This window comes from Prionailurus bengalensis, chromosome C2 (genome assembly GCF_016509475.1).
Source record: "Prionailurus bengalensis isolate Pbe53 chromosome C2, Fcat_Pben_1.1_paternal_pri, whole genome shotgun sequence".
Lineage (NCBI taxonomy): Eukaryota > Metazoa > Chordata > Mammalia > Carnivora > Felidae > Prionailurus > Prionailurus bengalensis.
This window is the reverse complement of record NC_057350.1, coordinates 124648419-124659966: the sequence shown is the minus strand read 5'-3', so window position 1 is coordinate 124659966 and position 11548 is coordinate 124648419. Positions and strand designations below refer to the sequence as shown.

General features: G+C 45.7%; 1 protein-coding gene across 2 annotated transcripts in view; it reads right to left on the bottom strand.

The window, feature by feature from the left end:
* Positions 1 to 4815: 4815 nt before the first annotated feature.
* The window catches only part of NMNAT3 (nicotinamide nucleotide adenylyltransferase 3), a 113938-nt gene continuing 107205 nt past the window's right edge, over positions 4816 to 11548 (bottom strand). The window contains exon 5 of one of the 2 annotated variants that reach the window (XM_043595273.1): positions 4816 to 6226. In XM_043595273.1, the coding sequence (XP_043451208.1) occupies positions 5886 to 6226 (341 nt within the window). In that variant the 3' untranslated portion in view covers positions 4816 to 5885. Of the gene's footprint in view, positions 6227 to 8477; positions 9558 to 11548 lie in introns of those variants that run through there. The other variant, XM_043595274.1, reaches the window with a different exon arrangement.

The window sequence follows — 11548 nt, the reverse complement described above, 5'->3', positions numbered from 1 at the left end:
GACTGATTTCAACCATTCATGGGGTGCAAAGTGCTCACTCACTGTGGGTCTTTCAAGACTAACAGTGCTGAGCATCTTTCGTGTGCTACTTGTCATTCATATATCTTCTTTGGTAAAGTGTTTTGTTTCTGGGATTCCCCATCTGGTGGCTCTCTTGAAGGACTCTCAGGACTCCAGGGCCATATCTTCATGGCAGTGGGTCATTACAGTGAAAGGACACACAGCAGGGTCTAGCCGGGGGAAAAGACACATCAGGTGGAGTCTGGAGGAGTCCATGTGAAAGCTTCCAAAATTCTCCTGCACAGGTGAGGACCACACAGAACACACTTCTTCCACCAGGGAAATGCAGCAACAAACAGTCTGCAGTGTTTCTGCCAAGGGACGTCTGTTTGAGACTCTGAATCCAGGGGTTTTGTTGTGGGCTAGTGATGTAGGCACTTTGCCTACCAGACCAGCCATGATTTCTGAAATTCCAAGCTCATAGGAGAGCAGGTGTTCACTATAAGTCGCATTGTTTGTACCAGTGTGGGCAGGCTGGGACAGCAGGGTTCAGTGCCCCAGGTAGACAAAACAGCCTTATCAGTTAGAATAGTAGGCAGCAATCCAAAAGCCAGTTTCTCAGATACTGGCCGAGGGCCAGCCTCATCAACAGGCTCTTTCTAAATGGCCTTGTTAGGCTTATTATGTTAACTAACCTTCTCCAACACACGTCTAGTCCAATCTTTCAATCATTTTTAATTGGATTTTTAGTCTTCTTTTTTTTTAGGTTTATTTATTTATGTTGAAAGAGAAAGATAGGGAGAGAAATAGAGAGAGAGAGGGAGGGAGGGAGGCGTAGCAGAGAGAGAGAGAGGGCGAGAGAGAATCCCAAGCAGGGTCCATGTTGTCAGTACAGAGCCCAACTTGGAGCTCAATCCCATGAACCATGAGATCATGACCTGAACCGAAATCAAGAGTCAGATGCTTAGGAGGTGCCTGGGTGGCTCAGTCAGAAAAGCATCTGACTTGATTTTGGCTCAGATCATGATCTCATGGTTCGTGAGTTTGAGCCCTTCATCAGGCTCTGTGCTGACAGTATGGAAACTGCTTGGGATTTCTCTCTCTCTCTCTCTCTCCCTCTCTCTCTCTCTCTCTCTCTCCCTCTCTCTCTCTCTCAAAATAAATAAATAAAATACATTAAAAATAAAAGAGGCACTTATCTGACTGAGCCACCGGAGCACCCCAAGTCTTCTTATTTTTGAATTGTTGGAGATGTTTACATATCCTGGACATAATCATTTATTAGATTTACATTTCCGTAAATGCGTTCTCCAAGTCTGTGACTTGTCTTCCATTTTCTTAATGGTGTCTGTGGAAGAGTTTGGGCAGGGAGGCATTATGACCAGATTTGTGTGCCATCACAAAACTGCTCTGGTTCATACTGTGAGGAAGGGATTGCAGGGGCCAAGAATGGGTTGGGGAGACCCATTACAGTAGTTGGGCTAAGAGATGATGGTGGTCTGGGCTGGGGGGGTGCCAGGAGGGATGGAGAGAAGAGGCTGCGTGTGAGGAATGCATGGAAAGTAAGACCAGCAGGGCATGTAGATGCTCAATATGGATTTTACCAGAAGGAAAGCTGGGCTCTCCTAACTGGTCCACAGGACACCATATTATTATTATAATTATTGTTCTTAATAATGAACACCCCACTAATTTGTGGGATTTTAGCATTCTGATAATTTGAGAAAGGTGGGACCAGATGAACACTAGGGTTCCTTCTGGTTTTCACAGTCTATGGTGCCATGAACAAGACATTCCGGGGTTATTTTAGCAATTCTAAACTATTCTGACGTGTGTGCCTATGTGCCTTATTATAGATTGTTTGTTAGTCACACAGGTGTATCTATAATGTGAGCTCTGGTCCAAGAAAATAAGGTCATGACTTAAATTGAACACAGTCGGTGCATGGAGACCCTTGCAAAAAGTGAAGGCAGAAAATACTGTTAGCACAGGGAGTGCAAGGCCAGGGATGAGGAAATTCATGTTCATGTATTAACCCAATTATCAAACGGACCTTGCTAATCTGGAGCACGATTGGTTTAAAACGGGATTTCACATCATTCTGTCCCAAGGGACACAGCCAGTATCATAAATGGAAAGTTCTTTCCTCGGGCTGGGATGCAGAGCTCCTCTCGTTTGGACAGCATCTGCTATCACAGGAGAACCTTTATTTAAGGCTGGAAATTCTATTTACCCAGGAGGCCAACACACTGTGCTTCTGTTCTTGCAAAATAAACAAAACACCTTGGCAAACTAGATACAAAGAAGGCCAGAGGGAATGGAAAGGAATGTGAAATCAGGTATGCGGGTCAGTGTCAATGCAATAAATCAGAGCACAGCAGTGATACATATTTTCTCTTCTGATACTAAAAAAAGGGAGGCTACATGAATCAATGAGACAAAGTAAGAGTCTAGAAATTGAGAGAGATACACATGCGTGTATGTGTGTGTGTGTGTGTGTGTGTGTGTATTTATATCTACTTTATTATAAAGTAGATTTTGTTGTGTTGTTTTTTTTAGAAGGAGACAATGTAAAGGCTCAGAAGTGGTGGGAGCCACATGATACAGCCATGAATCAGAGAGACGAGGGCATCTCGTCCAAGCCTCGTTGGGCCCAGTGCCCTGAGCCTATGGCAAGGTGGGGCAGGGCAGTGGTGGCATGCCAGGATGCCTGCTGTCAGGTGCACGCTGCAATAGTAAACCCCTTCCTTCATGACTTGATGATGAATCTAGCTCATCATGCTGCTCATTTTGACCTCTCCTGCCTCAGGGCCTTTGCATATGTTGTTCATTCTGCCTGAAAGCGCAGCGGCCTCCACCCATCCCCAAGTCCTCTGAATTCATCTTTCAGGTCTCAAATCCATCCTCTCTTCCCTGCTGTCTATACTCTGTCATCAGGAGGAATTGCTGATGTTTTATGGAGTCTAAACTTTGTACAAATTTGAAGGTCACTTTTCAGAAAAAGAATAAAAATCACGAATGTGAAATTAGATCCCCATATGATGAAGGCCCCTCCAGGGTGTTGGAAAGGGCCTAGGCAAATGAGGGACTAGCTTTAGCTTCCTTAACTTTGTGGTGAAGCTGGGCCCTCTGGCTGCAGGGTATGCTGTGTATGGGCCTTCATGACCTGCATTCTAGTTTTAATCCGATGCTGAGTCATGTGAATATAATATAATATAATATATAATATATAATAAATATATAATATATAATATATAATATATAATATATAATATATAATAATGGCTCAAGTTGAGAAATCCTGCCTCAAACCCACAGGATCCCTCTTACCCCTTTTTGCTGGACACTACAGATGTTTGCTTTCTTTCTTTTTTTAAAGTTTATTTATTAGTTTTGAGAGAGAGAGCGAGCAGGGAAGGGGCAGAGAGAGAGGGAGAGAGAGAATCCCACGTAGGCTCTGCACATCATCAGTGCAGAGCCCGATGTGGGGTTCGATCCCATGAACTGCAAGATCACAACTTGAGCCGAAATCCTAAGTCAGACGCTTAACCCACTGAGCTACTCAGGCACCCCAGTTGTTTGCTTTCAATACTCCATACAGAAAACTGGGGAAATGCTGCTCAGAGGATAAGAAGGGAGATATTCACCAGAGTAAACATCATGCAATTTCAATCGGATATTCAGTTTATTAAAAAACAAAACTAATGTGTATTGTAATAGGCTAGTATGTTTATTGGCTTGGGAATCTTATTAAAATGCAGATTCTGAGTTAGTAGGTCTGGGGTGGGGCCTGAGAGTCTGCATTTCTATCCAGCTCCCAGGGGATGCAAACACTGTGTCCTGTGACCGTGTTTGGAGCAGCAAATTTCTTGGCACATAGGATACACCAGTAAACAAAAATAAAGACCCTCTGCCCTTGGAGAGCTCCCAGTGTAGCTAGAAGTGGACCGGACCCAAAGAACGGTGGGCAGGCTGAAGTAGGACACTCAGTGCCTCAGAAAACCAGAGCTAGAGGAGAATTTAAGGACTATTCGAACTGCCCCATTTTAGAGTTTGGGAAACTGAGGCTCACAGTGTGGAAGGGAGCTGGTCAAAGTCACACAGCTGACTGTGGACAAGGCTGTTTGATTCCTATTCCCCTGCATTATCAGCGTTCTTAGAGACCCCGTGGGGTGCAGAGCTCAGTCAGGGTGGGGAATGGCCAACAGCTTTAGAGCTTGCAGGGGGTGGAGGCGTAGGGGAGCCCCCTCCCCCCCAGGAGGGCCCCACTACTCTAGACCCTGGAACCCTGATGGCCTACTTTACTCCTCTTTATCATGACACACACACACGAACACTGGGATATGTTTGGGAAGATGCTAAGATTCTTCCTGACTGGCCCTTTGTTTTTCTGCATGACTAAATCTGTAGCAAGGATGAATGAGGGTGAAAGTATGGAGAAATTTTGAATACATTCAGTCATTTGGTCAGCAAATGTAAAGCACAAACTCAAACAGAATTAGACCAGTTAAAACCTCTTCTTAATCAGGAGTGGGATGAAAATCCTGAACACATGTGAGGTTCCTTTTCTCATCCTTCAGAGCCCACCTGAACAGAGCCATCGACCCGGAGCTTCAGATTACAGCCCCTTTGCAAGGTGTTGAAAAGCAATTGCTTCTCCATTGCTGGTACCTGGGAATATAAACTTTTATGAATTCATATCAGTTCCACTGGAACGGCAGCAAATTTCATCGAGTAGCTAAAAAGAAAGCAACAGCTGGTACATCAGGCATTAATAATATAACAAAGGAAGAAAAAAGAGAAAATTTTCATTAGTATTTTTTGATGTCAATTTATTATTTATCCCTTTGCCAATATTCAAACAGGCAGGTAGTCATAAAACATTCAAAAAGATCCTTTAAAATAGTCAAGGCATCTGTTTTACCTCCATTCCTTTAAAAAAATTTTTTTTAACGTTTATTTATTTTTGAGACAGAGAGAGACAGAGCATGAACGGGGGAGGGTCAGAGAGAGGGAGACACAGAATCCGAAGCAGGCTCCAGGCTCTGAGCCGTCAGCCCAGAGCCCGACGCGGGGCTCGAACTCACAGACCACAAGATCGTGACCTGAGTTGAAGACGGACGCTTAACCTACTGAGCCACCCAGGTGCCCCACCTCCATTCCTTTTTAGAAACTCGGAAATCAGGAGCCCTGGCATTGATTTAAAAAGTCGTGTTAAAAATATCCACTGTATCAAAAATATTGTTTGAGGGTTACTACTTAGAAAGATTTTAGTTTAAATTTTATCTACAGCCTAGGCAGGCAGCCGGTGGCTCTTAAGGGAAGATTCAAAGTGAATCAGCAAAGTGCTGCTTCCAAAAGTTTGACTCCTCAATTAGTATTGTTTTGTTGCAACAAGGCGTCGACAAAGCCCACTGTTTGGTAATTAGCATCCTGTCAAGTCTCTCCAATCAAGACCAGCATGCTGCACCTGGTCCTAGTTAAAAAACGCGTGTGGGCAATTCTGATCCGACCCTCAGGGGCCCGTGCCTCGTGCAGAACTGCCTTCATCCGTGTGCACGGCAGAGTCACCACTTAACCAAATAAGAAGGCCTCCGCAGTGAGAGGTTTTGAGAGCTTTTGTCTAGTTTTCCTGACCTGCCTCACCCTTTTAACTTCTTTGACAAACGTCCGTTCTTGTGTAGACGCCTGTTCCTCTTCCTGGGACAGAAGACTCCTCGGAAAGAAAATCGTTGTCTACATAAAACAAAGGAAAATGGAAAAGCAAAACAACCACCACAACGAAAACAGCCGAGGACCTTGACTGCCCTCTCCTCGGGAGGAGCTTCGTGGAGGCGTGGTTGGCCCTCCCCAGCTTGTCCTTCATTCCTCTGGGTGCTGTCTTTCTAGGAACTGTCCCCGGTGTAGAGGTTGTGCTCCTTGATGTAGGTGATGACAGTGTCTGGGAGCAGGTACTTGACGCTCTGCCCTTGGCTCAAGGCCCGCCTGATGTACGTGGAGCTGAGCTCGTTCTGCACGGGCTCCCTGACCAGGTGAATGTTGTGCTGGTACCTCTGCAGGATGGCTGAACCTGAGATGTATTCCTTTGGGTTGTGACCTGTCCGGCTCACACACACCATGCCAAACTTCTCCACTATTTCCTGGATGTGTGCCTCTTTCCAGAGGTTGGGGGTCTGGAAGGTCTTCAGGATATCTGCCCCGCAGAGGAGTTTCAGCTCAGGCACAGCTGGAAAAACAAGGGGGGAGCCTGACAAGGTTACAGAAAGGTCACGGCCAGTAAAGATAACATACCCCGTTTGAAAAGTTCACAAAATGCTTTTTCTTGGAGTGTATTGGGAAGTCAACGTCTACACTGTGTTCACGCCTGAAAAAGTGTGTAAGGGGATCTGAAGCTACTTCGGGGACGTACAATTGTAATAATACAATCTTTTGTTTAATAGTGGCAAAGTGCCAAGAAATCAGAACAACTTTTTTTTCCCCCCAGTATTCTACCAAAAGTCTGTCGGCGGTTGCTGGACCCCATGGCAGTAGTCCAAAGGCGGCTGTGAACCCCATCTTCTGATAGAAGGTAAGATTGTAAAATCTCTAGTCCTAACAAGCTGTGGGCTTCAGGCAAGTCACTGCCTTTCTCAAAATCTATTTCAGCCCTAACGCCTGATACCTTTGTAAGTAAAATCTCATCATAAAGGTTAATTATAAAGGTTATTTGGATAACCAAAAGCTAGTGACCTTTTCATCTGTTTTCAATACAACAAAGCTCTAGAACAACTAATCAATGTGGATCATCCTCTGGCATTTGTTCTAACGATGGTTTTAATGATAAAAGAAAACCTAACATTGGTGCTCATATGAGCACTATCACTAAGCCCTTGATGTACTTAACCTCATTTGATTCTCTGAACAATTTCATGAGTAGGCATTATTATTGTGCCCATTCTGCGGGAGGGAAACAGGCATAGAGAGGCGACCGACTTGCCTGAGGTCACTCATTTAGGCGGCAGAGTCAGGATTCAAACCCCACAGCAGGCCTCCAGGTGGGGCATTTATAACTGCTGGGCTCTGCCGCCTCCTGCTGGCGAAAATTGTACATGCATCAGAACCAAGAAGCCCTTCCTTGATTTTTCCAGGCACTGTTGAAATTCGTGTCCCTTTCCAAAGGGCTAATTTGGAAAGGGAGAAAAATCAAGTCCACGCTTGAAGCAACCAGTAGGTTCTCTGGTCCTTTCGGAAGCTGATTCTAGCTTCAGTAAATGGCAAAAGATGTGTTCTAGAGTGTTGGCATCTCTCGGTCACCATGAAACGTCAGTTGGGAGGGGTTCAGGGATCCCACCTGCTGGGGAAACACCTGATGTAAATGTTGGTTGAGGCTCCTCTACTGTGGAACTTTGGAAGGAATCTGGATGTAGGATCAGAGAGAGGAGTTTACAAAGGAGCACTAGACCAGCTGTGGAACGGAAAGTGAGAAACTGGAAGTGTCACGGAGAGGTCTGATTTCTAGCTTTAGTTGGGCTGGATGGATCCTTTTTTGGGCCTCACTTTCCCCATCCATGAAATAGTGGGCACTGAACTTATTCACTCCTTTGGAAGTAGTAGATATAATTACAGAAGCAGTTTTCAAACACTTTAGCACCATAATATTGGTATAATGAAATGATATTCAAACATTTATTGATGCATACATTGATAAATTCTCCATGGTTAAGAACTAGGACTCTAAAACCAGGCACCTTAGATTCAAGTCTAGGCTCTGCCATTCAACAGCTGTGTGACCTCAACTTTAAAATGGAGATATTAACAGTACTTTTCTCCTAGGGTTATTTTAGAATTGAATGAGTTTATGAATATAAAGTGCTGTAACCGAGTACGTGTGATGGCTGTTAACTGCCATTCATCCATCCAGCCACCTGCTTATCCGCTAATCCATTGATTGACACATCCATTCAACACTTAGGGAGTATTTTTAAAGTCAATAAAACTGTGTTTAGAAATTACTCAATAACCCACACTTTTGACTAATCTGAGCTGGCCCCATTGCTCACAACGTATGTGGACTTAGACTATTCTGCATCTGGGAGGTTCTACTCCAGTTTATTTATTCAGCCGTTGTAATATAACAAGAGAGCAGCCCTGACCTTTTAAACACCCGGGTGATTTTTGTATGTGCTCTTCCTCCGGGGGAGGTGGAATGATGGGCATTTAGTTGTAGGGTCTCCTGAGGCCTGGAGAACACTTTCCCCCCATTCCACAGGCCAAAGAACAAGAAGACACCCCCTCTCTCCGCAGTGGATTTTTTTTTTTAATGTTTATTCATTTTTGAAAGAGAGAGACACAGCACAACCAGGGGTAGGGCAGAGAGAGAGGGAGACACAGAATCTGAAGCAGACTCCAGGCTATGAGCTGTCAGCACGGAGCCCGATGTGGGGCGAGATCATGACCTGAGCCAAACTGGATTCTCAACCGACTGAGCCACCCTGATGCCCGCCCCCCCCCCCCCCAAACAGTGGATTTTTGTGGCGGTAATTTCTACCTACTGGCTTAGATATTAGATACCGTCTGACTTATGAACAATGACAGGAGTACAATTCACTGTGTGCTCCTGCCGACAGGGGACACATGCCCACACCTCCCTTTCCCCCAAATCAAAGGCATGTCTGTGGGGTGATCGCTTCTTCTGGCAACACGTGCCTTGGACTCCAACTCTGGGCAGTCCTCAAAGAGACCATCACATCTCTTTCAAATCCACTTACATCACTGCTATGAGCTCTTCAGATCTAATGACTGGCTGTCCAAGTCCAAGGTTCGTAAGTCTGAGGTGTTGAAAAAAGGCTGCCGGTTTGATTCGTCTCAAGCACGAATCAGTGACCTAAATCGGATGTCCGTGGGCATTTTGGGGCATTGTGCTCTTTGGAATAGCCACCGGTTTCGAGAAGCAGATAAAGGTTTACATGAAAAGTGAGGGAAGTGCCACCGGGACCATTTTCTTTGAATGTCCAGCTGCCTTAATTCTTAACGTCAAGAACAGCAGCCCTGAGGTCAGTCAGCCCTGGTTTCCGGTTTCAGATCTGCCGGAACCCTGGGAGAATTACAGCAGATGGGCCTGTTTCCTCAGCTGTAAAATGGGGCTGACCTCCTGCGGAGGTTCTGGAAATTGAGGGGTGGAGTGAGTGCAGCCACACTCAGGAGTGTGGGACTTCTGGGGACACAGGACACCAGAGCTGAAGCCAGGTATTAAAGGGCAGCACCCCAATTAACCAGACAAGGCCACCGTGGAACAATCAGTGCAGAATGGAGTCAGATGAGGGGCCTGCCGTGGTTGCGTGGAAAGGGAATCCTCTCTGAAGGTTGCTGAGCTGTGCTCAGCCCCATCAGCCGAGCGCAGGGACCACCTTCACAAGAGACTGACACTGTTGGGCTGTTAGAGGACCGAGGCATCATCTGTCCCAAAGTGTCACAGCCAAGCTGTCCGGAACTCGGCACGGCAGGGTCAGTCCACGGAGGGCTGCAAATCACACGAGCAGGGCTCTGGCAGCCAGAGAATGCTGAGCTCAGCCCACAGTCTGCAGTCCCAGAGGAGAACACACAATAAAATACACAGCACACAGAATGGTCCTTTAGAGCTCTGCCACTAGTAATCTACAAGCCACCTCATCAGAAGCCCAATGTATGCTGAGGAAGAACTCCACCTCCTTCCTTTTTGTAACTGCTCTAGTTCCCTGCCCTGCCCCCACCTCTGATCACAAATGTGAAATCTGTGTCAATTATAAAATGTATGAAAAACACATATTCAAGGTAGAAAACAATTCTGTTTCTCCAAAGCCGTCAATATTTGAGTGTAGTTTTTCAGTTTTTCTATTGATTTAGACATGCAAATAGATGTGTAAGTATATTTACATGTTTTTATATACTTGAGATTATATATACAGTATTGTATCCTGATTTTTTTCCGCTTACCTCATAAGCCTTTCTCCAGAAACATTTTGTGTCAATTATTCATCCTATGGATACAGAATAATTTACTTAAATGTTCCCTTATATTTAAACGGGGAGGTTGCTTTTATTTTCTGCCATTATAAAAATGGCTGTGATAAACATCCTTCTACATAAATCTTTGTCCCAATTTTTAATTATTTCCACAGTCTGATTCCTAGAAGGGGAATATATCAAGTAAAGGACATGAACGTTTTTAAAGCCCCTGATACATTTTGGTAAATTACAAAGCCCACTTCTCATTCAACATAAACTTTCTTTTTAACAGTTACTTTAGAAGAGAGCAAGATGAACGGGAGTTAGGGTTTGAAGAGCAAGAAAGGGGATAAAGAACAAACTCCCATTATTCCAGGGCCAAGCAGAGTAGCCCCTAGAAAAATAAATCTGAAAAGAATGTGGGTGAGCTTTGGTGGAGGGAGGGAGAGAGTGAGCTCATCTCTGTGAAAGCCGCTGGGACTTGTTTCACAGGGAAGACGGGTCCAACCTGGGCCTAACAGGACAGATAGGTTTTTAGAAGGGGGAGCCAAGAAGGGGACTGGGAGGAGGGGCAGTCCAGGCAAAGAGCTGAGACAGGGATTCCGGAAGCCTGTGCAGGGAGATGAAGGGTGAGAGGCTGGAAGCCTCAGTGTGGCATCTCTCCCACATCACTGGAGGCTCCCTGCCTGTCACTGGACTCTCAGGCATTCTCTAAGAGCAAGGGCTGCCCAGCACCCATGCTGTTTCCTTCCTTTGTGCCCTGCTCCGCTGCCTCTCTGCCGGAAATGCCCCAACCCCAGATAACCTGCTGATCCCATGAGTCTTGGTGCAAGTGTCTCCTCCTCCAGGCAGCCTTCCTAATCCACATCTGGACTACCATTCACAGCCTGTCTCTAGCTTAGGTCAAAGGTTGGGGTGGAGGGCTATCTTTGTTCTCCTCCTGAGTCTGGAGCCTGGTCTGGGGAGGTGCTCAGACAGTGTTCTTGAACCCTGGTGAGAGTAGCTGCTGAGCCAGAGATGATTCAGAAAGAAGGCTGAGAATGAACACGCCTGTGCTCATGACTGGGGGACAGGGGGAAGCGAGGCAGACAGACCAGAAGAATACAATGAATATTGCAAAGATGCTGTAACTCCTCCTTAGATTCCTACTGTAGTGGTCCCCAAATAGGCTGTAAAGCAAATTCCAGAGTGCCTGTTAGACATCCAGATTCCCGGGCCCCATTTCCACTCAGGAGGTCTGGGGTGTGGCCTGGGAAGCATGATAAGCTTCACAGGTGATTCTGCTGTGAGTGGTCTTTTGACCAGTGTTTGGGGCCTGCTGCATGATATTTTTAGGGCCCCCTGGCATTTTTGAGTCCTTTTAAAAGAGTGTTTCCTAATCTGTGTTCGGGGGCGGGGGGCACTAGTTCTGAGAAATTATCAGTATGTGTTAGAAAGGGTCCCATGATTAGTGATGATGGCGGCAAGCTAGTTCCCTTTCTGGTAGAGTCACAATGCACAGGGTCATGGTAAAGACTGAAAAATCCTGCAGCAAAGAAACCATTTTAGGTTGGTTGGACTATGACGCTCCCAAGCCCTTCTGATC